The sequence below is a fragment of the Paroedura picta genome, chromosome 2 (assembly GCF_049243985.1).
Source record: "Paroedura picta isolate Pp20150507F chromosome 2, Ppicta_v3.0, whole genome shotgun sequence".
Taxonomy (NCBI): Eukaryota; Metazoa; Chordata; class Lepidosauria; order Squamata; family Gekkonidae; genus Paroedura; species Paroedura picta.
This window is the reverse complement of record NC_135370.1, coordinates 56,523,909-56,549,693: the sequence shown is the minus strand read 5'-3', so window position 1 is coordinate 56,549,693 and position 25,785 is coordinate 56,523,909. Positions and strand designations below refer to the sequence as shown.

At 42.9% G+C, this 25,785-nt stretch overlaps 1 protein-coding gene across 4 annotated transcripts in view; it reads left to right on the top strand.

Moving 5' to 3' along the window:
• THSD7B (thrombospondin type 1 domain containing 7B) overlaps positions 1–25,785 on the top strand; it is a 702,862-nt gene that overhangs the window by 442,058 nt on the left and 235,019 nt on the right. For all 4 annotated transcript variants that reach the window (XM_077320192.1, XM_077320193.1, XM_077320190.1 and 1 more), the window contains one exon: positions 2,058–2,292. In XM_077320192.1, the coding sequence (XP_077176307.1) occupies positions 2,058–2,292 (235 nt within the window). The remainder of the gene's footprint in view (positions 1–2,057; positions 2,293–25,785) is intronic.

The window sequence follows — 25,785 nt, the reverse complement described above, 5'->3', positions numbered from 1 at the left end:
ATATCTTTTTTTTTTTTTTGAAAATGCACAATATGAAAGTTTACTTATTCATCTTAAACCATCTTCAGGATGTGTGTGGGAGAAAAAAACATAAATGGATATACGAGTTGACTGATTTTTTTCCCAAAAGAAAGAAAGGAAATAGTAATCTAAAGTCTTTCTGAGCACTGATTACAACTGTGTGCAGTACAGTCAGTATAGTATAAGCTTTTCGTGTTGTACCATAATGCAAGAACCAGGAAGGTGAAAGGGGGAGGGGAGGAGAACTCAGGAAAGATAAAAGAAAGTACTCCTTCCTATGGTGCATAGTTAAATCATGGAACTCACTGCCACAGGATGTGGTCATGGCGGCCTCCTTGGAAGGCTTTGAAAGGGGAGTGGACAAGTTCATGAAGGATGGAACTATCAATGGCTGCTATCATGATGGAGATCGTATCTGTCCAGTACAGGGGTGGTATGGCTCTTTATATCAGCTACTGGGGAGCAAAGGCAGGATGATTCTATATTGATATAAGCAGAGGGATTAAAACAATAGAAGTTTAATTGATTGGCCTCCTTATTGTATAGCAAGTAAAGATCTATTTTCAGTTGGATTGTGGGTTGGATTAGCCTTTTGGCCTACTGGGTATGTTCCCAGTAGCTCCCTGTCCCAGACAGCAGCTGAAACCCAGGAACAAGGTAAGCCAGCCTCAAGTGGCACTGAACGCACTGCAGGGACCCCTCACCCTAAACTCAGTTGGAGGTTATAGAAGGAGTAGGAAGAGTAGGAGTCGGTTCTTTATATGTTGCTTTTCTCTACCTGAAGGAGTCTCAGAGCAGCTTACAGTCACCTTCCCTTTCCTCTCCCCACAACAGACACCTTGTGAGGGAGGTGAGGCTGAGAGAGCCTTGATATCACTGCTCGGTCAGAACAGCTTTATCAGGGCTTTGGTGAGCCCAAGGTCACCCAGCTGGCTCCATGTGGGGAAGAGAGGAATCAAAGTTGGCTTGCCAGATTAGAGGTCTGCGCTCCTAACCACTACACCAAACTGGCTCTTATGTAGCACAAAAATTAGTTTAACTTAAGAATCAATGACTTCCCCACCCCTTCCTTGATCAAGTATCATTTTATTTTTCAGCACACTATTTGTACAATCATTGGAACCAGAGATGCAATGATGGGGAACAAAAACTTATTCTGTTTTTCTACTGGTGGCCGGGGGGGGGGGGAGAGACTGCTACGCTGGAGGGAGAATCTCCTATGAAGTATTTTCTTTTCTGTCTTTAAATAAGGTTTTATTCACTCAAAATCTGTAGGATAAATATTGGCAAGTTCAAGCAATATCCCTCAATTTGGCTTCCATTAACTCTTCATTCTTTGAATTTAAGCTGCTGTATTGCTGCTGCTGTTATGGCTGTTGTTTATTCAAGCATTATTAATTGAAGCAAATCAGTGATTTAAGTGGGAATGGTGCATCCATGACCTCACCCTGGTTATTGCACAGCTATATTTTGGAATTATCAGGGCAGGGAGAATGCAACTTTATGCCTCATGAATGGAAGCCAATCTGTAAGCTGGAGCAACTAAAGATAGCTGGTTGTGGACCCAAAAAATGACAATTCATTTGAACAGTGTTGTGATATAAAGCTAAGTAAATATGTTTAGAGCCTCTTGTGGCACAGAGTGGTAAGGCAGCCGTCTGAAAGCTTTGCCCATGAGGCTGGGAGTTCAATCCCAGCAGCCGGCTCAAGGTTGACTCAGCCTTCCATCCTTCCGAGGTCGGTAAAATGAGTACCCAGCTTGCTGGGGGGTAAACGGTCGTGACTGGGGAAGGCACTGGCAAACCACCCCGTATTGAGTCTGCCATGAAAACGCTGGAGGGCGTCACCCCAAGGGTCAGACATGACTCGGTGCTTTACCTTTACCTTAAATATGTTAAGTTGGAATGTTCTGCGAGACTAATTTTTGAAATCCCCCTTATTGCAGCAGGAAAAAAAAACTTAATTACGAACCAGAACAAGAATTGCAAGCAGTGTGTCAAGCCACTGGCATAAATCATTCTCTTTATGTCCTATAGGTGGAAAGGCATGTCCTCCTAGTCATGCATTACAAGAACATCGATTGTGCAATGATCACTCTTGCAATCAGGTCTACTGGGAAACATCTGCATGGAGTCCCTGCTCAGAAAATACCTTGATAACTGCTGTGAATGCTACAATTTACTGGAATGGTGAAACTACTTGTGGAGTGGGCATACAGACCAGGAAGGTCTTCTGTGTAAAGAATAATTCTGGCCAAGTCCCAGCTAAAAGGTATTATTTATCAGTATATATCATTGAAGAAAACTTGTATTCGTTTATGCTGGATGTACAGTGTAAGTCAGAGAAACAAACTCATGTTTGTTATTCCTGGAGACTAAAATAATCAGAATAAGTATTTTTACCTAGAAGGTATGCATGTCTTCATTCTTACAGTGACAGCTTATGTCATGCCCTAGAATTGGTTGAACAAGATGGTAGTTTAATGTAGGGATGGGCATGAGACTAAAAATATCCAGTTTGGTTCGGTATGGGGCTTGGGGTGGCCCTAAAACTGAACTCCAAACAGGAATTTCCCAAAACAAATCAACCAGTTTGGATCCTCCTTTCTCCTGGGGAGGATTAAATGGCTGGCAGCCGTTTAACTTGTCCATTTAGCTGATTGGCTGAAATGGTTGTGAGTCATATCATTGGTCTGTTTTTCTCCCTGTCCCAATTTGGCAGTGAGGGGAAGTGAAACGGGCAAGTTAAATGGCTCACAATCATTTCAGTGCTATCAGAATGTATTATCCATGTGCTCAGAATATGAGTTCTGTAAAGTGATTGCTTACACCTGATTTTGGGACCTGTTGAGAAAGTTCAATTCATTTAAAATGTTTCTGTGAAATTATGGATGAAATAAAGTAATTCAGAATTCATTTTGCCAATACTGTGGGAGAATCTATAGGCTTCCAGTTCATTTCATGGTTGAGTGGAAAGTGCTGATTCTTAATGTGATGTGAACAAGTTTAGGATTTTTAAGGGATCTTAAGGGCCCACTCAAATATCCCTGTCTGATAGATTTTTGACAATTGCCCTACTTTGCCCTACTTTATGTGCTCTCCATTTCTCCACTTCTCTTTTATGTTTTTCTTTAGCTGGGCAGTCCCTTTTGTTCTTGATTTGCTATCTGTCCCACCCAGTTGGCTGCACAGAGATATGCCTGGCCTCCACACAGACCAGTCTTTTTGGTCCTTGCCCCGACTTGGTGGAATGAGTTCTCAGGAGAGCTGAGGGCCCTGACAGAGCTGTCAAAGTTCTGCAGGGCCTGTACAATGGACCAGTTTCACCATGTCTTTGGTTGAGGTTGGGTTCCTAAAATCAATCCCCTCCCCCCCCACCAGGCTGTGTTATACCAACCTGCGAACCCCCTGGTGGATGACTGTGGGGAGGTAGGAGGGTTCTTATAGCCATCTAATATTTATGATAATTGGGGGCCTTTTAACTTTGCTTTAAGGATTGGGGGTTTTATGTGGGTTAGATTGTGATTGTAATCTGCTTTGAATCCCTGGAGGGAGACGGACTACAAAGTCAATAACAATTAAAAATGCATATACTGATTTAGCATAGGTAACTGAGGGACCAACAAAAATCCTGTGTGTATGTCAGATTATTGCATAAGAAAGGCTGATAATATTCAAAATAAACAAACCACATTATTTTATTTCTATGAGGAGATGGTCTGGTAGGTATCAGGTTTAAACGCTTCCCTCCCTTGCATTTAGGATTTTCCATTCTGTCTTCTTTCTTGGTAAACAGCCCTTTTTCCCTATTATCATCTTTTTTTTTTTGTTTAATGATGGTCCAGGCTGGAGGGACAAAATCTACTATGGGGGAATTCTGAGGATAAAATTGAGAACCTTTACAATCAATTAATTAGGTGATGAAAACCCTATTCATATTTATTTATTTATTTATATATTTATCTATTGAAAACCCTATTTATATTGATGGATTGATTGCTGGGAGCGATTGAGGGCAAAAGAAGAAGGGGATGACAGAGAATGAGGTGGCTGGATGGAGTCACTGAAGCAGTCAGTGCAAGCTTAAATGGACTCCGGGGAATGGTAGAGGACAGGAAGGCCTGGAGGATCATTGTCCATGGGGTCGCGATGCATCGGACACGACTTTGCAACTAACAATGTTTATTTATATGGAAACACATCTACTGGTGTGCTCCCTGAAACAGAAATGACTACAGATGTGATGTCCGCTTATCCTGTCCCAGGGAGCATGCCAGTAGATGGAAGATAGGTGGTGGCGGCTGGTGTTTCGCTAGGAGTGTAGGGCCAGCCTCAGAAAATGGGCAGCGAAGGTGGCAGCTGTCCAGGACCAGCACTGAGCCTCACTTGCTCTGCCACCACTGTCCCCCACCCCACACAGCCAGCCCTGCCATCAGAAGTGTGGGGCCAGGCATGGAAGATGGATGGCGTAGATGGTGGCAGTACAGCGAATGGGGCTCAGTGCTGTCCCTGCCCAGTGCCACTGCCTCTGCTGTCTGTCTTCTGCGCTTGGCCCCTAACTCCTTCTAGAATCAGTTTGTTTCAGATTATGTGGAAACGTAACCTACAACAATCTGTATCTTGGATTTTTTAAAATGTATTTATTCAATTTATATATCACCCCTCATTGCAACATCTTGGGGTGTTTGAAATTTTTCCAGAGTTTCCTTTTCAGAACCATTTTATGTTTGCTTGATTGATGGGTTCTTGGGTGGCCACTAGTGGTAAAGTACCTGAAGGACTACCTGCTCTCATATTACCCTTGTTGTGGTTTATGATGGATGAATGGGAGTTTCTTGGAGGAACCTGCAAGACCTAACTTAACTCTGGCAGAAATTCTCATGAGGTCTTTTTCAGCCTCTAACTCCAGACTGTGGCACTCTCTACCTCAGCAAGTGACACTACATACTACATCTATAGGTCTTTGCAAGAAATTTGAACATATCTTTCCATATAATAAAACATGTACTGTACTGGCCAATGACTCACTTCTTAAAACTGGAGGTGATTGGCCCTTAGTGGGGGATATTCAACCAACAGGAAAAAGGCAGATCTTCCCAGCAACCACTGATGAAACTGGACTGTTGGTAGAATATCCCCTACTTAATTACCCTGCCAGCATGGGGAGGAAACCCAAGGCCAGGACAGGAAAGGGCAGCCAGAAGACCCCAAGCTGGAGACTAGTGTGTGGGTTGAGTCACAGTTCTTTTAGGGGGGCTGTAATCCTTTGCTGGAGGTGGCAGACCTGCTGCCAGGGACACACAAGCAGACCAAATCATAGGCAGCCTGTTTGGGGGAGATTTTCTTGCTTTTCCTGGATCAAACTGTTCCATAGTCATCTCTTTCTGCCCAAAGAGCTGGTGAGGAGAGAAGACCCTATTCATGCCAAGTTGGGGTGTAAAAAGAGATGACACTACCTTAAATCCTGTCATTATGCACAGTTGCTACTTTTTATGGATAGGACAGCATATGTATTTTCAAACTTGTATTAATGCAGTTTGAAATCTAGATTTATGGCAAGTACATGTTTGCATGTACCAGAGCTGGGAAATATTCATCTTGCTTTGTTTACACAAAGTGGGGGACACAAATATTAGAAAGATAGCTGTCGCGTGATCTCTCTTTTTGCAAGATTTGAGTGTTGCAACTGTAACCACTGAAATGGGTTTAAATAAAGAACAGAACAAAATAAACTCATGAGAAAACATTTGGGCAGTTTTATGAATACCTCTAGATTGCAGCACAGTAAGTAAACTAGAGGACACTGGGTCCCCTATATGGTAGGTAACACAAGATTGCTGAATCCAGCATAGCAAGTAGACACACAAACAGTCTTCAATCTTCAAAATACAATTTCTTTAATGGGAAGCATTCTTTAAAGATTTCCAATGCATTTCACCAAACAGCGCTTTATCAAGGGATTCCAAAATCTTCCTGCAACCAGCATTCAAACAGGAACATCCTAGGATATGTTTTGGATAAGTATAGAGATTCATTTAGCATCTGTTGACTTCTTCTGAAAAGAAAATGTACATCCAGCAAATCACCATGGTGTTAATTGTATCAAGGTTACCCTGTGAATAAAAAACAACATATTTAGCACGTCCATGATCTAACCTTCTGTTTTGCTTTAGTAGTACAGGAAAGCGAAAAGCACAGATGTTTCCCAAAATAGTTTTTAAAAGGAAGATATTGCTAATTATTTTTTGCACTGTTAATGAATCTTAGGAATTACAACCTACTTTAAATTCTTATTGTATCCTTCAGAACGATTCTTCTACAAATGAGTAGACTGTGTTGACTTAAGAAAAATTAATTAAAATTCTTGAGGTTAATGAGATTAATTAACTGAGGGAAAAAAGGCTGTTTAGTGTTTATTGACAAGCAAGAAGTTTATCAGTGTTACTTTGTTTCATTTTCAGTAGGAGGCCCTTCTGGCAATATGGGGGCCACATTACAGCACAGCAAAAAGGAGAAAATATCCTGACAAGTCAAGGATCTCTCCCCCCCCCCAAGAAAAAAAGAAATGAAAAGAAAAGAAAAAGGGAAATGTGCTCAAGCCTCTGTAGGATAAGATGTGGTGTAAAACTGAATGTTAATATTTATTAAAATTAAATACCCAAGCCTTGAAATATAGCCTCATTAAAATCCAGATATACCTTCATGCTAATGCCACCACTGACCAGATGTGTTTCGGCATCACTGCCTTTATCAATGGTCAGGCATAAATAAAGCAGCATACATAAAATACAGGAAAAGAAATATTAAATATACAGTTGGCTCCTTTACATACAGGGCTATAATATGTTAACTATGTAGGACACTAAGGACCTTTTTCGATTCTAAGGACCAGAAGGCCAGATAAAATTATTTGAGAGTTCTAGAGATCTGCTACTCACCTTCTCCCTGTAATGCCAATATATATCTTGTCCAGCTTTGCTTCCCTTCTGCGTTTTTACTGGAGCATGAGTGAGAACAGGATGACCACTGAGACCTCTCAGTTAACAGCACAGTCCATTCAATATGGCACTTCACAAGCTGCTGTTCTAGAAGGTGATGGAATCTCTGGACAAAACTCATCTGAAAAAGGCTGGTTCCTATAATACATTCACTGGACACTGGAAGTGTTCATCTGGACCATGTCCTGCTTTAGAAATATAAAGAGGCCTCAAAAAATTGTATCTGGCCTTCTGGTCCATAGAACTGATTAAGGACTTAGTGTCCTACATATTTGTTTATTTATTAAACTTATAGACTGCCACTCTCGGCCCAGCCGGCTCATGGTGGTTTATATAAAAGGCATAAAAGCATTAAAACCCCAATATCCTCATACAATAAGCATAATTGATACAATTGATTCAATTTATGGTGGCAACAATTTATACCCTACTCAGCCCCTCCAGCACCTAAACTCTTCTGTGTGCAGTTGTAATGTCCGAACAGTTGTCCCTAGGTGATGTTGGCCTAGGGGGGTACCGATTACAAAAAGGAAGGGAGGAGAGCTGATCTTAATTCCTGGTCTCCAGCCCAGCCTCAACCAAATGCCTGGCTAAAGAGCTCCGTTTTGCAGGCCCTATGGAACCCAGAGAGTTCCATCAGGGCCCTCAGCTCCACCAGGTGTGGGCCAGAACCAAAAAGGCCCTGGCCTTGCTCGAGGACAGGCAAACTTCCTGAGGGCCCAAGACAACCGGCACATTCATACCTGCGGAGTGTAATGCCCTGCAGGGAGCATAAGGAGATAAGTGGTCCCGCAGAGAGGAGGACCCAGGCTATGTATAGCCTTGAAGGTCAAAACCAAAACCTTGAACTTGATCCGGAAGTTAACTATCAACCAGTGCAGCTGCCTCAGCATCGGCTAGATATGGGCCCTCCAAGATGATCTAGTGAGGACCCATGCAGCCACATTCTGTACCAGTTGCAATTTCTGGGTGAGGGACAAGCGTAGGTCCACATAGAGTGAGTTACAGAAGTCTAGTATGGAAGTGACCGTTGCATGGATCACTGTGGCCAAGTATTCCATGGACAGGTAGTGAGCTAGTAGGCATGTTTGGTGCAGATGGAAAAACACTGTCTGGGCTACCTTCATGATCTGAGCCTCCATAAACAAGGAGGCATCAAAGATCACCCCCAAATTCCTGGCTGCTGGTGCTTGTGTATGTTGCACCCTATCCAGGCAGTGGAGACACAGTTCCGGGTCCTGTCCCATTCTATCCAGCCACAGGACCTCCATCTTGGAGGGTTTGAATTTCTAGAGGACTCTGCTTGAGCCATTCAACCACTGCTTCCAAACAACTGGCACATGTATCTGGGGGAGGTCCAGACAGCTATCCATCAAGAGATAGAACTGGGTGTCACCCACAAATTGGTGACACCCTAGCCCATAACTCCGGAAGAGTGTGGGGGAGAGTATTATCTCTTGCGGTGCTCCACATGGGAGCACAACGGGGTTAGATAACTCCTCCCCCACAGCTGTCCTCTGTAACCGGTTCTTAAGGAAGGAGGCCAGCCATTTTAAGGCTGATCCCCCAATCCCCATATCAGTGAGATGGCGGAACAATAGCTTGTGATCGACCACATCGAATGCAGTCAATAGATCTAACAAAATGAAAATGGCCAACCCACCCTGATCTAGCTGGTGCCAGAGATCATCCATCAGAGCAACCAGCATGGTCTCTACCCCATGGCCAGGATGGAAGCCAGACTGGTATGGGTCCAAGGCCAAAGTTTCCTCCAAAAATGCTTGGAGCTGGTCCGTGGTGGCCCTCTCAACTACCTTTCCAAGAAACTCAAGATATGATACAATGCAGTAGGTGGAGACCCCACTAATCCAGCAATAGCTTCTTCAAGAGAGGATGAACCATAGTTAACATATTATATCACTGTATTTAAAGGAGCCAACTGTGTATTTAACATTTCTGTTCCTGTATTTTATATATGCTGCTTTTATTTATGCCTGACCATTGATTAAGGCACTGATGCCGAAATGTTTCTGGTCAGTGGTGGCATTCGCATGAATTAACACTTGGAGTTTAATGAGGCTATATTTTAAGCCTTGGGTTTTTAATTTTAATAAATATTAATATTCAGTTTTACAACACGCTTTACCCTACAGAGGCTTGATCACATTTTCCATATTTTGACCCTTTTTGTGTGTGTGTGTGTGTGGGGGGGCAAATTAGAGCACCACATAGGCTACATATTTAGATTCAGATCAAAACTTAACATTCAGAGGTCAAGAAAGAAATGCTACTTTGAATGGAATCCATTTTGAAAAAATATTTCACTGTGGAATCCTTTTATCTAACTATGCATGCCTATGTAGTCAGTACGATTTTTCTGGCTATGTTCCATTAGCCAAGGCATTTAATGCCCTAGTCAAGGTTTGTGATGGACACACTTAAAATGCTAGTTTTGACCTGCACTTATATTTCACCATTTTCATCTTGGGAAAAGTCTTTTCACAGATGCATGCGGTGCCAAAGACAGTGAATATGCCTGAAGCAAATTTCTGTTGGTTTATAAATATACTGGGTAGACCAGAAGATAAATTGAACGGATTTATTTTCATGTAAATGTCTCTGTGATGATCAGTGGCTTGCAAATCAATTAGTTTCATATGAAAGAAGTTACTTGCATAATCTGGTGCTACATCAGATGGATTTGGAAACATTTTAATTTCCTTTCTATGCTTACGGAATCAGTGAATCTGTTCTGGAATTCCACCTCCAATAGGTTCAGAGCCTTAATGTGTCTTTCAACATTAAATTGTAAATTCATATCCTTCACAAATTTTAGCCCATTGCAGCATGAGAAGTTTGAAAAGTTACCCACAATAATGTGCTTCACAAAAATATTTCGTCTTCCTTCAAAAACTTTAATCATTTCAGAATACCTGTCACACATAAACTTTCTTTTCCCCTGCAGCCTTAGCTTCTATGTGTTCAAATTGCTCTGTGATATCACTTAAGAAATCAAAATCAAATCAAACATCCAACCAGGGCCAGAAAGCACTTCTTGACCTCTTCTTTTATACTTGTGGAAGACACTATCTTCATAATGAAGATTCAAAAAAACATTTAAGGAAGTCTTTTTCAACCCTTTTTCCCATGGAGGTATCCCTGAAATGGAGTGGTAAGGCAGCAGACATGCAGCCTGAAAGCTCTGCCCATGAAGCTGGGAGTTCATTCCCAGTAGCTGGCTCAAGGTTGACTCAGCCTTCCATCCTTCTGAGGTCAGTAAAATGAGTACCCAGCTTGCTGGGGAGTAAACGGTAATGACTGGGGAAGGCACCGTATTGAGTCTGCCATGAAAAACTTCAGAGGACTGCGTACTGGTGGCATAGCCAACGAAGCTTGTGATTTTAAAAGAGACTTTATCTTGTTCATTTGCACCTCTCCTTGATATATTTACTAGCTCTCACGGCAGGATTCAAAGTGCCTTTTAGCATTGTACTATAATACTGAGACATTTTTAAGACATATCAGGCAAATTGTTTTTTCCTTGTTTAAAACAAAGTAGTACTCATTAGCCCATTTGTCATTAATGACATGCTGCTGATCTGCAATTTTTCATTTTTTTAAAAAAAAACAGCACTTTCTTTTGTAGATATCTTCTTACAGAAATGTTAGCAGAGCAGCAATTGCAAAGATTTCAATCCTTGAAAAAATAGAAAAAGATAGAAGCATAATGTTAGGGGGCTACTTCTTCCCATTTCCATCAAATCCAACCTGCTATAGCTGTTATTAGCTGGGGATTTTTATTTTAGCCTTAGCAAAACAAAGCGAAGAGACCCCTGCCTCCCTGTCCACTACAGCAGTGGTCCGCAACCTTTTTTAGGTTGTGGACCGGCGGCGGCAGGGATGGCGATCACTTGGCTGCGCATGCACGGCAGTGCCACATGTGCATATTTGTGGCTGCGCATGGCGCAAAAGTGCATGTACGGGCCGGCACGGCCCTGCAGAGGCAGGGAGCCGTGGCCTGGTGCCAGGGCCTTTGCGGCCCGGGGACCACCGCACTACAGTTTTCAAGACTATTGGGCCATATGCATAGGCAAAGAAGAATTTTAAAAATGGAATATGAATCTGACCAACCAAATGCCAGAATTGCAATCCTAAATACATAGAATACTATGAGATTTCTTTTTTAACAAGGGGCCAAGCATGTTGCATTCAGGAATACAGTGGGTGCTATATTGGGGTATGTGGTTGCAGAAGAACTCTATGCATGGCCTCTCCCTGCCCCCCAGGACCTGGAAAGGCTGCAGGCTGGAGGCCCCCAGGAAGGGAACTCACTGGCAGGGGGCCTCCAGCAGGGATCTGCAGAGGGGATCTGCAGCCTCTGAGCCTCGGAGGGAAGTAAGTGGAGGGAGAAGGGGGTAGTCAGGGGTAGGGGATAGTAGGCCTTACCAGAAATATATTATGTGGAACAGATAAGCACACTGACTTTGAGTTTAAATCTACACATGCTAATTCTTTAAAAAGTGGGATCCTCCCAACAAGAGCAGATGGGGAGAAAGAGTGAATGAAAGAGCAGCCTCCCCCCTGGAGCTGAGGATATGCCATTAAGTTGATTTCAAATTATACACAGGGTGCATATATGCATCACTGCCTGCCTTCTATGCCTCATTCATGAGAAGCAAAATGGCAGCTGGGGGGGGGAGAACTTAGCTGGAGGAAATTGTGGAAAGAAGAATTCCATTAGCTTCCCTGCTAAGCGTCACTTTTGTGTCAGGATTCCCCCTTTCCTTCTCAACTCAATGGATCACTCATTGGCTCTTGCAATCACATATTCATGAGATGACTCGTAGCTGGAGAAGGTGGGGTAAGAGAGGCAGAAGTAAGCAAGGTAAGAAGTCAGAGCAACAAGCTCTTCTTGAGGAAGGAAGAATGTTTTTGGAGCAACCTCACTAGCAACCTTGGAAGTCACTTGGAGCAGTGGTCCTCAACCGCCGGTCCGGGGACTGGTGCCGGTCCATGGATCAGTTGGTATCGAGCCTCCTTGGCCTCCTCCCCGGCTGCTGCCTTGGGGGCTGCCCTGCAACTCTGCCGCCGGCTCACCTTAGGTGCTCTTCAGCAGCCACCATGGCTGGGGCTCCCCCTTGGCATGGCACTGCGCAGCTACTGCTGGTAGCGCCCCCCTGCAGGCAGTGAGAAGTCAGGGGCGCTGACGGGAAAGGAAGTGGAGCAGGGGCTCAGGCAGCGGTGACATCCCTCTGCAAAGGAGTAGAAGAAGAAGAAGAAGAGTTGGTTCTTATATGCCGCTTTTCCCTACCCAAAGGAGGCTTAAAGCAGCTTACAGTCGCCTTCCCTTTCCTCTCCCCATTCCTCTCCCTGGGGAGAGGAAAGAGGAATGGGGAAAAGTGGGCCTCAGTAAATTTGTCAAGCGTTGACGGGTCCCTGGTGATAAAAAGGTTGGGGACCACTGAATTGGAGGATCCTTGATGAATGTAGCCTATAGAAATCCCAGCCATTTTATTGTTCTTTCCCTACATGCTTTGTAAAACACCCTGAGATCTCCTGTACGCATTCACACAGCTGCTTAATTTTCCTTATACACACATATAGCCTTCAGCATACCAATTCATGGAGAGGAGAAGTAAAAAAGGTGAGTGGTACAAGTACCTGAGCTTTGCAGGCTAGCAGAGTACTTAGAATGGCCAATATGGAGAATGTGACAAAGAAGGGGCTGACAGAAGAAACCATGGAGAACAGGGGCGGGAATGTTGCTGTTGGGATTTTCTTTGCAAGAAAGGGACAGGAAGAACAGTAGTAGATGGTGCTACTTAAGATCAAACGCTGGCAGGGGCTCATAGGAATTGTAGTCCATGGACATCTGGAGGACGACAGGTTGACTAAACCTGGTCTAGAGGGTGATAGCAGCAGACAAGCAAACTGGAGGGCCCCACAGAAAGATCTCAGAAGATGAATGTAGCTCACAGGCCACTGATTAGGGACCCGAGTTACGTTGTCATACATACATTTGTAAAGCCTATTTACGTTTTCCATGGTAAAGAAATTTCAGGACTGGAATACTGATCTTAAGTGGAAAGTAAAATTATTTGGATTGCATATCAGAATGGTTTGATAACTCAGAGAGAATCTTAAAACTGAAATATAATAAGAAAGTACTTCAAAAAGGCTGCACTCACTGGAAATTAAGGGGGGGGAGTTATTTTATCTATTCTAGCCTTGGGGGGTACTTTTATCAGATTACAATATTCTGTGATGAACCTGTGCAAATGGGTTCAGTTTGGAAATAATAGCCATACTAAGAGCCAAGGGGGATGTGGGTGACAGTGAAGGCCATTGGGGGTCATTTTCAGAAGTAGTGCTCCCTTTTCTTTGCTCTGGCATCTCATGAGAATCATCAGTAAACTGGATTGGAGTGTAGGCAAGTTATTCCAGTGTTAATCACATAACTGAGCCTGTCATAAAACACCTCTTGAATTGCAGAACAGCCTCTTATATTAAGAATGGGTGTTAAGGGCTCTACAGATGAGATCTGGTAGACACATCTTATCTGCAGATCTCTTAAGTACTTACATCTCAAAAGTTTAAGATTTTTTCTTATTATATGAGGCAAAGACAATGAAGAAGGTCGAACCTCTTACCATCAATTGAGATGGCAGGGTACAAATTCACTTCACTAGGAGAGTTGCTTCACAACACAGAGTTGTGGCCACTTAAAACTGAAATACAACATTACTACCTTGGATCAACATTATAGAAAGGGTAGTGGAACCAACCGGTTGTTCGGCTCAATCACATTTAACTGCCCTCCTTTGACAATACCCATCTCCTATGGCATTTGTTTGTACAACTTCCATTATCCCTTTTTGAGTGTTCAAGAGGGACAATTCCTTTCATTTTTACCAGTGGAAAACCTGGTTGGATCCACCCCAGCAATTTTGTAGCATACATCATTGATGAAGCTCCCGAGCCAGGAACATTACAAAGTTAGAAATCTAATATTTTAGAATATATGAAGCATTCTGATAGTGTAACACTTACTAACTGAAGACATTTGGCTCTGGTTGGATAGAAGAACTTTTCTGGCAGCTAGTACTGGGACAGTGTATTTAATTATTTAGTGCCCTTTTCCCCTGTCATTCCTGCAGGGATCCCAGAGTAGCTTATATCTATCTCTCCATCCCCATTTTATGCTCAGAGCCACCATGCAATATGGGTTGGAGTAGGAGAGAGACTGGCCCCTTGAGCATCATGGCACAGTGAAGATCTCAATCAGTTGAGAAAAATAACAGCAACAACAACAACAACAATATCATCTTCAACATATTGGACAAAAATCTTCCAGATTCCAGTATTTTAGCCACTATACTTGGGTGTTTCTGCCACAGATAAATAAGACAATAATGTAATGGAATCAAAATGTTTATCAGTGGGAAACTGTTTCTTTGAGGAACCATAAAGCTAATCAAACCTCAAGGAATCTTTGGAACTAAAATCTATATGTAAATAGAATTACTGTCTTAACATGGGCTCTCCATGATGTTCTAGTGAGAACCACAACCAACACATTTTGGACCAGTTCCCTGCATAGAGTGAGTTACAGAAATACAGACTGGAAGTCACCATCACATGGATCACAGTGGTTAAGTGCTCTAGGGACAGGTACTTTAGCTTGGAAAAGATGGTAGCATACCAACTGTGCTCTTCTAGTGGCCTGAGCCTCCATAGACAGGGTGGGATCAAAGATCCCACCCAAGTTTCTAACGGATTCTCCAGTTGTAAGATACATTCTCTCTGAGATGCATGAATGCGCTTTTGCATATTGATGAAACTGAAGTCCACATCTCTGGATCAGCTAAGCAAGAAGGTGCATAAAGATGTTAAATAACATGGGGGACAAAACTGCACCTGCAGAACCCTGGAGAAAGAAGATCAGCTGTTGATCCTGGAGAAAGAAGATCAGCCCTTGAATTTCAGCATCATTGAGGCAGCGAGCAAGAAACTCATGATCGACCAAGTTGAACACTGCAGTGAGGTTTAACAACACAAGCAGTGCCAACTTGCCTCAGTCCAACTGGCACCAGAGATCATTCATTAGGGTGACCAAAACTGTCTCTACCCCATAGTCAGGCCAGAAGCCAGACTGATAAGGATTGAGAACTGAAGCTTCCTCTAGGTTTACTAAGAGTTGATCTGTGGCAAGAAGGACCCACAGCTGGACAGGTGCTGTAAATCCAGGGATGGTTTCTTCAACAGTGACCACATAACCACCTCTTTGAGCTCCTCCACTAACATCCCTATTAACAGGAAGAGATTTACGATCTCCTGAACAGGCTTTCCTATCCTGTCATCACTCATCCTGAGCAACTCATCATTACTCTCCTCTGGACACGCTCCAGTTTGTCTACATCCTTCTTCAATTGTGTTGCCCAAAATGGAAGACAGTATTCTAAGTCTTCCATTCTAACCAAGTCTAACCAGAGCAGAGTAAAGCAGTACCATCACCTCACACGATCTGGACATTATACTTCTGATATAGCCCAAAATCCCATTTGTCTTTTTAGCCACTGAGTCACACTGCTGACTCATGTTCAATATATGGTCTACTAAGAGCCCTAGATCATTTTCACACATACTACTGCCAAGACAGGTCTCCCCCATCCTATAATGATTCATTTGATTTTTCCAACCTAAATGCAGAACTTTACATTTTTCACTATTGAAATTCTTTATAGCTCAGTTTTCCAGCCTGTCAAGATCATCCTATATCTTGATTCTGTCTTCTGCTGTGTTTCCTACACACTGCTATCTCATAGGATCTGATAAGCATCCTATATGATGTTCTCAATGCTTCATCATATGACTACCTCCACATTTGCTCTAGTCATCTCAGCTCCCTTATCCTCTTATGTACCTCTTCAGGAGCAGGGAGAATGCCAAGGAATGATTGCATCAATGGCCAGCATCCAGCTGTTCTGATTATTGACCAACTCACCTAATGAACCACCAGGAAGCACTGAGTCCTGCAGGGCATTCATGAAACCAGCAGGACCCATAAACTCTGCAGGTGGACTAAAATATGTCCTCCTCCTGTACAGGGGGGAGGTGGCAGATAGAGTTCACTGCCATCAATTCTACATCCAATCCTGCTGACCGTGTAGGGTTTTCAAGTCAAGAGACATTCAGAGGTGGTTTTCCATTGCCTGCCTCTGCTTAACAACCTGGGACTTCTTTGGTGGTCTCTCATTCAAGCAGAAACATATTCTAGGAAGAAAAGCTATTTGGTTTGGGCTTATTATTTGTTTTTTAAAAGATTTTATTGTCAGAAAACAAGAGTTAGGAGGAGAAGGGAATTACTTGTCATCTGGTCTCCTGTGAATGGAACTGCATTTTGGATAATAGATGTTACAGCATGCGAGCCTCTAATTTATAGCCATCATTCTCTAACTGTAAAAAAATTATCAATAGGGTGAAAACAATGAAAGCTTTAAAATGCTATATTAATGGTTTATAGGCATTGGGAGTACCATTCTGCAGATCCTGTATGCTTTACAGCAGCTGTAATGAGAGCCAACAGAGAGTAGTAGTTAGAATGACAGGAAAGGATATGGAAAAATCCCTTCTCGCCAATGAAGCTTGCTTCATAACCTTGTATCAGTTATTTATAGATATGACTTTTATTTATATTTACATGTATGTTCTACCCTGTCTCCATAGACACAGGGCAGATTACAATAAAATCAGAAATACAAAATAAAATTTAAATAAATTAATTTAAATGTAAAACATTAAAGCATGGAATTAGATATTAAAATTGCCCATGGTGCATTTGTCTCTCATATAGGAAATAGGAGGTAACCCTCATTAGGAGTTTTAGCTTGGTGGAGTGGGAAGAGAGGCCAGCACTACCCAATGTTAGTTCAGCTATAGGCCGGTCTAAAGTCCTAAAGGGCTCTGATCTCATTTGGTGGACTGTTCCACCAGGCTGGGGCCAGGGCCAAAAAAGGCTGGGGCTGAGGCCTGTTTAATTTCCTTGGGTCTGCGGACCTTGGGCAAATTTTGCTCAGTTGACCTTAATATTCTTTGAGGGGACATAATGGAGAGGTGGTCCCACATATATGATGTTTCTAGATCATTTAAGACTTTGCAGGTGAGAACCCAAACCTTGTATATGATCCAATCCTTAGTCTGGAGCCAGTGCAGCTGGGAGAGCACAGGTTGTATGTGTGCTCTCCATTGGATCCATGTAGAGACCATTGCAGATACGTTCTGGACCAGATGAGGCTTCCACAGCAACTTCAAGGGTAGACCTACATAGAGCAAGTTGCAGTAATCTAGCCTGGAGGTGGCTAGGTTGGATGTTGACAGATAAGGTGCCAATTGTTATGCCTGGCAAAGATGGTAAAAAGCTTGGTGGGTGTTGTTTGTAACCTTGGCCCCTATGGCAAAATGTCCCCCTTAGGAAAATTTCAAAATGACACAGAGTTCTTTTTCTCTGAGCTTTGAAGAGAAGGGATAGTATTAGCCCACTGACTCACTTCCCTTCAAATGCTAGTTGATCTTGCTTTGAAACAAAGGAGTTCTCCCAGTCTTTTTGCCTTCTACAAGCAGGTATCAGGAGGTGGGGGAGGGGAGATAAGATTTTATTCTTCTCATAATTGGAGGGATGGAACACAGAAGATAGTGAGGCACCAAGAGCCATACATAGACTCTTGATAGTTGCTGAAGTTGTTACTTTGACTCCATCGAGAGTTGGGAGTTGTAGTAGCCCAACTCAGGTATGTTGACCCAGCCAGAGAACCCCTGTTTTAGCTGGATTTAAATCCAGCTGATTGCTTGAACCAATCCATTATAACCTCCAAACATCTGGCCAGGGAATCTTAGAGTGATGGATGGCAATCCATCAACAGATATAGCGGTGTGTCATCAGCATAGTCATCAGCATTCACATTTCTGAATCTGATGGTGAAGGGGCACCTATAGATGTTAAATAGCATAAGGAGAGAACAGCTCCGCGTGGAAGCTCACATATTAGGGCATGCCACTGGGAGCTTCTCTCTACTGTCTACAGCCTTGGAGGAAAGACTGCATCCATTTAAGGGTTGCATCTTGAACACCCACATCAGCTAGGTGTGCCTAGCAGGCCATGATCGACTGTGTTGAATGCTAATATCAAATCTAAGAGTAACAGCAGGGGCGACTCGCCTAGATCCAATTGCTTCTGAAGATCATCTATGAAGGTAACCAGAGCTGTCTCTACCAGGTCAGAAGTTGAATTCAAATATATCAAGACCCTGTGTTTCATCCAGGAACCTCTAGCTGTTTTTGACTACATGTTCAACTGTTACTCTCTCTCAGCGTAACCTAACTCACAAGGTTGGTGTAAGGGGAAAATGGAGGTGAAAAGAATAGTGTAAGCTGCTTTGGGTCACCTTTGATTAGAAAAGCAGAATATCTAAATGCATACGTATATGTGTAATGTAGCATGTATATATCACATAGGGAATAGTGGCAGGGGTTTCAAAACCTCCACATTGGTGAATCTAGGAGTACCTCCAGCTGAAGAACTAGCATCATATTTTGGCTTCTTCATCAGACCATGCTAACCATCATCCCAAATACTCTGTTTCAAATATATTTAATACTTTTCCAGAAAGAGTCTACCAGGCATCCCCCCCCCCAATTCTGTCTGTGCCTACTAGCTATGATAATACTTGTTTTCAGCTGAATTTGCATCTTAGGCCTGCCAGGTCTGTTCTCATTTTTGCTTTAGTCCTGAATGAACAAAATTGTTCCCCCTTTAATTCAGGGACTTCTGGCTCTTCCCTGTGGTTCGGAAAACCCTGGTCCTCACTGCTTGCCATTGAGGCTTCTCCAGTGCAGCTTAATATTTCAGAAGACTTGGTTATCCCTACCAAACTCTCCATTTGAGGTGGCTGTGTGCAGTGAGTGTGACATGATTGTGCAGTGAGTGTGACATGATTGCCTTCCTCCCAGAAGACAAGATGGACTACAGCTGCCCCAAGTGTAAGCTGGTAAGACTTTTGGAGGAAAAGATTAGGGCACTAGAAAACAGAATTATTACTCTGACCCAAAGTAAGAAAGGGGAGGAGTTCGTAGTCCAGAGCTCTGCAACATGGAATAAAGAGAATAAAGAGAATACAACCAGTCCTGAAGAGGACAAGGAGATTGACCACAATAGGGAGCCTCTGCAGGCAGTTCGGAAAAAGACTGAACGGCGAAGGGCGAGACAGTTCTCGGGGCCTTTGGAGCTCCAGAATAGATTTCAGGCCCTTGCAGAGGAGGTGCAAGGGTCAACAAGGGAAGAGGTCCCAAAACAAACTCTAAGACAAAGGGAAGAGGCCACGGGGACAGAAGGAAATGGAGTTGATAAGAAGAAAAAAAGGAGAGTACTGGTAATTGGAGACTCCCTGCTAAGAGGAATGGATCGCCATGTGGCTGGGCCCGAACCCCTAACCCGAGAGGTGTGTTGCTTGCCAGGGGCGAAAATTAAAGATGTTTCAGAAAGGCTGCCCAAACTCCTCAAATCTATGGATCGCTACCCATTTGTGATGGTCCATGTGGGAACGAATGACATGTCCCTGAATACCATCGCTCCTATTAAAAAAGACTATCAAGATCTGGGGAGGAAGCTCAAGCAAATGGGGGCACAAGTGGTATTCTCTTCAATCTTGCCTGTCAAGGGAAGAGGAATGCATCGGGAGAGGAAGATAATGGAGGTGAATCACTGGCTGCGTAGTTGGTGCCGGCAGGAGAGATTTGGTTTCTGGGACCATGGGATAGGCTTTCTTGAGGAAGGCCTACTAGCACCTGATGGACTGCACTTATCGAAACTGGGGAAGAATGTGTTTGGCAGGAACCTGGGGAGATTCATCAGGAGAGCTTTAAACTAAAGCCACTAGGGGAAGGAGACAATCAACATAGGGAGTGTATGGAAGGAAAACGATCGGAGGCAGCCCAACCGGCAAGGCCAGCTCATAGGGAACCAAAAGTAAAAGGATTCAGTTGTCTTTATACTAACGCCCGAAGCATGGGCAATAAAAAGGAAGAGCTGGAACTTCTCATGCTGATGGAAAGGTATGATCTAGTAGGCATCACAGAAACTTGGTGGAATGATTCTCATGACTGGAATGTAATGGTGGATGGATATGAACTGTTCAGAAAAAACAGAATAGATTGAAGAGGTGGAGGAGTGGCACTGTATGTGAGGAAAGGGCTTACCTGTCAGGAAATTCTAGTGAAGGAGAGCATATCTACAGTGGAAAGCATCTGGGTGAAAATAAGCGAGGGGAAAACAAACAGTGTGGTGGTTGGTGTCTGCTACCGACCGCCTGACCAACGAGAAGATGTGGATGCTTCACTTTGTGAGCAGCTTGAGAAAATATCCAAACGGCAGGACCTTGTCATCATGGGTGACTTCAATTTCCCAGATGTGTGCTGGGAAACTAACTCTGCGAAGCGTCCTCAGTCATGCAAGTTTCTGACCTGCCTGGCTGACAATTTCATTTATCAAATGGTAGATGAACCCACAAGAGGTTCAGCCATACTGGACTTAATACTGACCAACAGGCAAGAGTTGGTGGATGAGGTGAAGGAGGTGGGGACCCTAGGGGGAAGTGACCATGTCCTCATAGAATTCCTTTTGAGATGGGGAGCCAAGGAAGCTTGTAGCCAGACGCGGATGTTGGATTTTCGTAGGGCAAACTTTAATAAACTCAGAGACATGATGAGTGTCATACCATGGACGAGAATGCTGGAAGGGAAGGGAGCATGTGAAGGGTGGGCGCTACTCAAACAAGAGCTATTGCATGCTCAATCAATGACTATTCCAGAAAGACGAAAACACTGCAGGAGCTCTAAGAAGCCTATTTGGATGAACAGAGAACTTCAAGAGGAACTAAGAAAGAAAAGGAAAATGTTCAGGAAATGGAGGGAAGGACAGAGCTCTAAAGAAGAGTACCTACAGGTTACTAGGCACTGTAGATCAATCATCAGAAAGGCCAAAGCTGAGAGTGAGTTAAGATTGGCCAGGGAAGCCCATTGTAACAAGAAAAGATTTTTCAGTTATGTGAGGAGCAAACGTAAAGTCAAGGAGGCAATAGGCCCACTGTTGGGTGCAGATGGACAAACTCTAACGAAAGATGCAGAGAAAGCAGAAAGGCTTAGTGCCTATTTTACATCAGTTTTTTCCCACAGGTCAAAGTGTTTAGGCACATCTAGAGATGGCTGTAGCCAAAGGATAGTGTCTGGGTGGCAGGTTAACATGGATAGAGAGGTTGTCGAGAGGCATTTAGCTGCACTGGATGAGTTCAAATCCCCTGGTCCAGATGAAATGCACCAGAGAGTACTCAAAGAACTTTCCAGAGAACTTGCACAGCCCTTGTCCATCATCTTCGGAACCTCTTTAAGGACTGGAGATGTCCCGGAGGACTGGAAAAGAGCAAACGTTATTCCGATCTTCAAAAAAGGGAGGAAGGATGACCCGGGAAACTACAGACCAGTGAGTCTGACCTCTGTTGTGGGGAAGATAATGGAGCAGATATTAAAGGGAGCGATCTGCAAACATCTGGAGGACAATTTGGTGATCCAAGGAAGTTAGCATGGATTTGTCTCCAACAGGTCCTGCCAGACCAACCTAGTTTCCTTTTTTGACCAAGTAACAGGTTTGCTGGATCGGGGAAATTCGGTTGATGTCATTTACTTGGATTTTAGTAAAGCTTTTGACAAGGTTCCCCATGATGTTCTGATGGATAGGTTGAAGGACTGCAATCTGGATTTTCAGATAGTTAGGTGGATAGGGAATTGGTTAGAGAACCGCACTCAAAGAGTTGTTGTCAATGGTGTTTCATCAGACTGGAGAGAGGTGAGTAGCGGGGTACCTCAGGGTTCGGTGCTCGGCCCGGTACTTTTTAACATATTTATTAATGATCTAGATGAGGGGGTGGAGGGACTACTCATCAAGTTTGCAGATGACACCAAATTGGGAGGACTGGCAAATACTCCGGAAGATAGAGACAGAGTTCAACGAGATCTGAACACAATGGAAAAATGGGCAAATGAGAACAAGATGCAATTTAATAAAGATAAGTGTAAAGTTCTGCATCTGGGTCAGAAAAATGAAAAGCATGCCTACTGGATGGGGGATACGCTTCTAGGTAGCACTGTGTGTGAACGAGACCTTGGGGTACTTGTGGATTGTAAACTAAACATGAGCAGGCAGTGTGATGCAGCGGTAAAAAAGGCAAATGCCATTTTGGGCTGTATCAACAGAGGCATCACATCAAAATCACAAGATGTCATAGTCCCATTGTATACGGCACTGGTCAGACCACACCTGGAGTACTGTGTGCAGTTCTGGAGGCCTCACTTCAAGAAGGACGTAGATAAAATTGAAAGGGTACAGAGGAGAGTGACGAAGATGATCTGGGGCCAAGGGACCAAGCCCTATGAAGATAGGTTGAGGGACTTGGGAATGTTCAGCCTGGAGAAAAGGAGGTTGAGAGGGGACATGATAGCCCTCTTTAAGTATTTGAAAGGTTGTCACTTGGAGGAGGGCAGGATGCTGTTTCTGCTGGCTGCAGAGGAGAGGACACGCAGTAATGGGTTTAAACTTCAAGTACAACGATATAGGCTAGATATCAGGAAAAAGTTTTTCACAGTCAGAGTAGTTCAGCAGTGGAATAGGCTGCCTAAGGAGGTGGTGAGCTCCCCCTCACTGGAAGTCTTCAAGCAAAGGTTGGATACACACTTTTCTTGGATGTTTTAGGATGCTTAGGGCTAATCCTGCGTTGAGCAGGGGGTTGGACTAGATGGCCTGTATGGCCCCTTCCAACTCTATGATTCTATGATTCTATGATTCTATGATTTTGAAGAACTGTAGGAAACCCATGGACTTGTAAGCATAGCTGTGAGCTTGAAGGCAAGGGGAACCAGAATGAGAATGCTCCACTGCAATATTTGGAACAGACGTAATATGCAAACAAATGTCATACCTTGATTGGATCTTACAGCAGGAACTACAGATGTCCCTGATCCAGAAAGCATTGAATCATGAACGTGTTTGTTCCCTCCTCTGCATGCTGAAGATGGACTTAGTTCCTCATCCTTCTGTAAGCTCTCAGCTCTTGATCCTTCTTAACCCGTGCAGAGCTTACACGGCTTGAGGCTATGGTAGGAATTGCTAGAAATTAATTACAATAATGAACAGAATGATGGTTTGAGACTGGACCGGCTTATTCTATCACGTTTGGCTAGTTATGAAAATTTAAACATCCAGTCCTTCTTTAAAACCTGCCATGGCATTGCTTAACCGCGGGGTAACTTCAAAAATAAGATTTATGTATCTGCATAAATATTCAATTTGCATTACTGTGCCGCATTTATGAAATGAGGATTTTCCTTCCTATTACTTTGAAGAAGGCAAGAGCGAAATTCAATTTCTATTTTACAGACTTCCAAGTGGGTAGAAAAATGAATAGAACCTAGAAATAAATTTCAATAGGTTTACATTCCAAACAGATAATGGAAACAACCCCTCCCCCCCAAAAAAAAACCCAGACATTATAACTGAGAATTCTTCCAAGAACAATATATTTACTTATGAAAAGGCTCCATTTCTCTGTTTCACTTGGATTGATTAAGAAAAAAACTTTTTATTGGATGATATTATATATTACACATGAGTATCTACTGAAGAAGCCTGTGTGCTTTATCATTAATATACCGAGGTTACCATAGTTTAAAGGATCAGTGATTAAGGTACTGATGGGTGGGATGTTTCTTTTAGTAGTGGGTGTTCCGTCAGCAATCTATCTACATGGAAATTGAGACTTTGAGAGATTAATTCTTTCTTACTGTCCCATCTTAGAACAGCTGATGTCATTCATCAGAGACTGTTTGCCCCCTTTCCCTCCTTCACATAATTCATATTAGGAACTGTGACATATGAATTTTATTTGCATAGCTATATTGTAGATTGAAGGACTGGAAAGAAAGGTTTAAACTTAGCAGTCAAAGATTATTAGGCTGCAGAGTACTGATAAAAGATGAGCTCACAGCTGGTGGGGAGGGACAGCAAAAATCCACAAATGAAAGTATTCTTGCAGCAGAATATGTAAGGACTTCTTAATAAAAGAGGACTGGTTTCCCACCTTGAATCATATAGAATGCAAGAAACTCACAACTACCTGTCCACTCACAGTAATCCCAATTCAATGATAAGATGATGCCCCCCCCCACACACACACACAAAATACAGAACCCCTGGTCTGTGTGGGCTGGAAGAAATTCACCTCCTGACCCCAAAGTGGTGATCAGCATTTCCCTGGGCATGCAAGAAAGGGCCACAAGAGCCAAGCATTGAAACAATCTCTTCTACTCATCCACTCATAATCTGTAACCCACTGTATGAGTTACTGATTCTTCTGAATTCTCAAACGTACAGTTGGGGCAAGGTACAGATGTGAGTCTCCACTACATAAAGAGATCACATCTGTACAAAAATTTGGATGTGACATTATCACGTCCATCAACACTAATTTATTGTTGCTAATTTCTAAGGCACGAGTTGACTTCTGATGTCACATCTGGGATTTTGCCTGAACATCATCAACAATTTGTGTGAAATTTTGGAGTGCAATTCTAGCTCACCTACTTGTGAGGCACCCTGGATAACACTAAACAGCTGGAACTTCGGGCTGCCAAACAATTGTTGGATCTCCTGGCTACATTACACACATGAAATCAAGCAAGCAAGCAAAAAGTCCTTTTCAGGACAACTTAACAAAGGGTATAGGAGATAGTATCCAAATCTGCCAAATGAATATTGAAGGTACTTGTTGCGAAACCTGGTAGCCAATAAAATATAGATGTCTGCATTACCATTATAACAACTTGGCTGCATAACATATTATCATATGCTTCCTGTGCATAACTGTGAAAATCTTTGAAACATTCTTCATCCTTCAAGAAAGCCCAGAACTAGCATGATCATGAAGAATATGGTCTGGAAGAATAGCTGTGTAGGTGCCCATTTGAGGCCCCCCCTCTTCCCACTCCCTCCAGGGGGTGGGTGGGTTGGCATGACCATATATAGTCATATCACCCAATAAATGTTTAACAAATTTAAAAAAAATATATAAAATATTAATTAGCTCCCACCCATTCAGGAAACCCTTCCAGGACCACCAAGAAACCCCAGGGTTTCACAAAATCCTGGTTGAGAAAGCCTGCTCTAGAGAATGGAATCCTTAACAGAAGTATACCTTCTAAGCTCCCTGAAATGTGTAACTCTACTTAAGATTGCACTGTAAAACTCTGTTCTATCATTCCATACCAAAGGATATGCCAATTTTCAGGTTGATCTGTCTTGGAGTGCCTGGGAGACAGAAAGCAGAAACAAAACAGAAATACTACTACTTAATGAATAATGAAAAACAGTTTTTTTTAAAGAACTGTAATGGATTTTGACTGTGTTTCAACAATATATCATAAACTGTGCCATTAGTTGATGGAAAATGTGTCTGTTACTTTACGTTTACAAGAAAATGAATAACACTCACAAGTCTGTGATCTGTACAACAACATACATTAGAATAATAACAAAATAATGAAGATGCCAATATAGTAATTGAATCAGCCTTGCTGGTAAACAAAAGAACTTCATTAGCTTTGCAATATCCACTGAGTTTGTAGCTTACTGAATTCTCACTTGCACTCTTGCTCTCACTTGACACTGG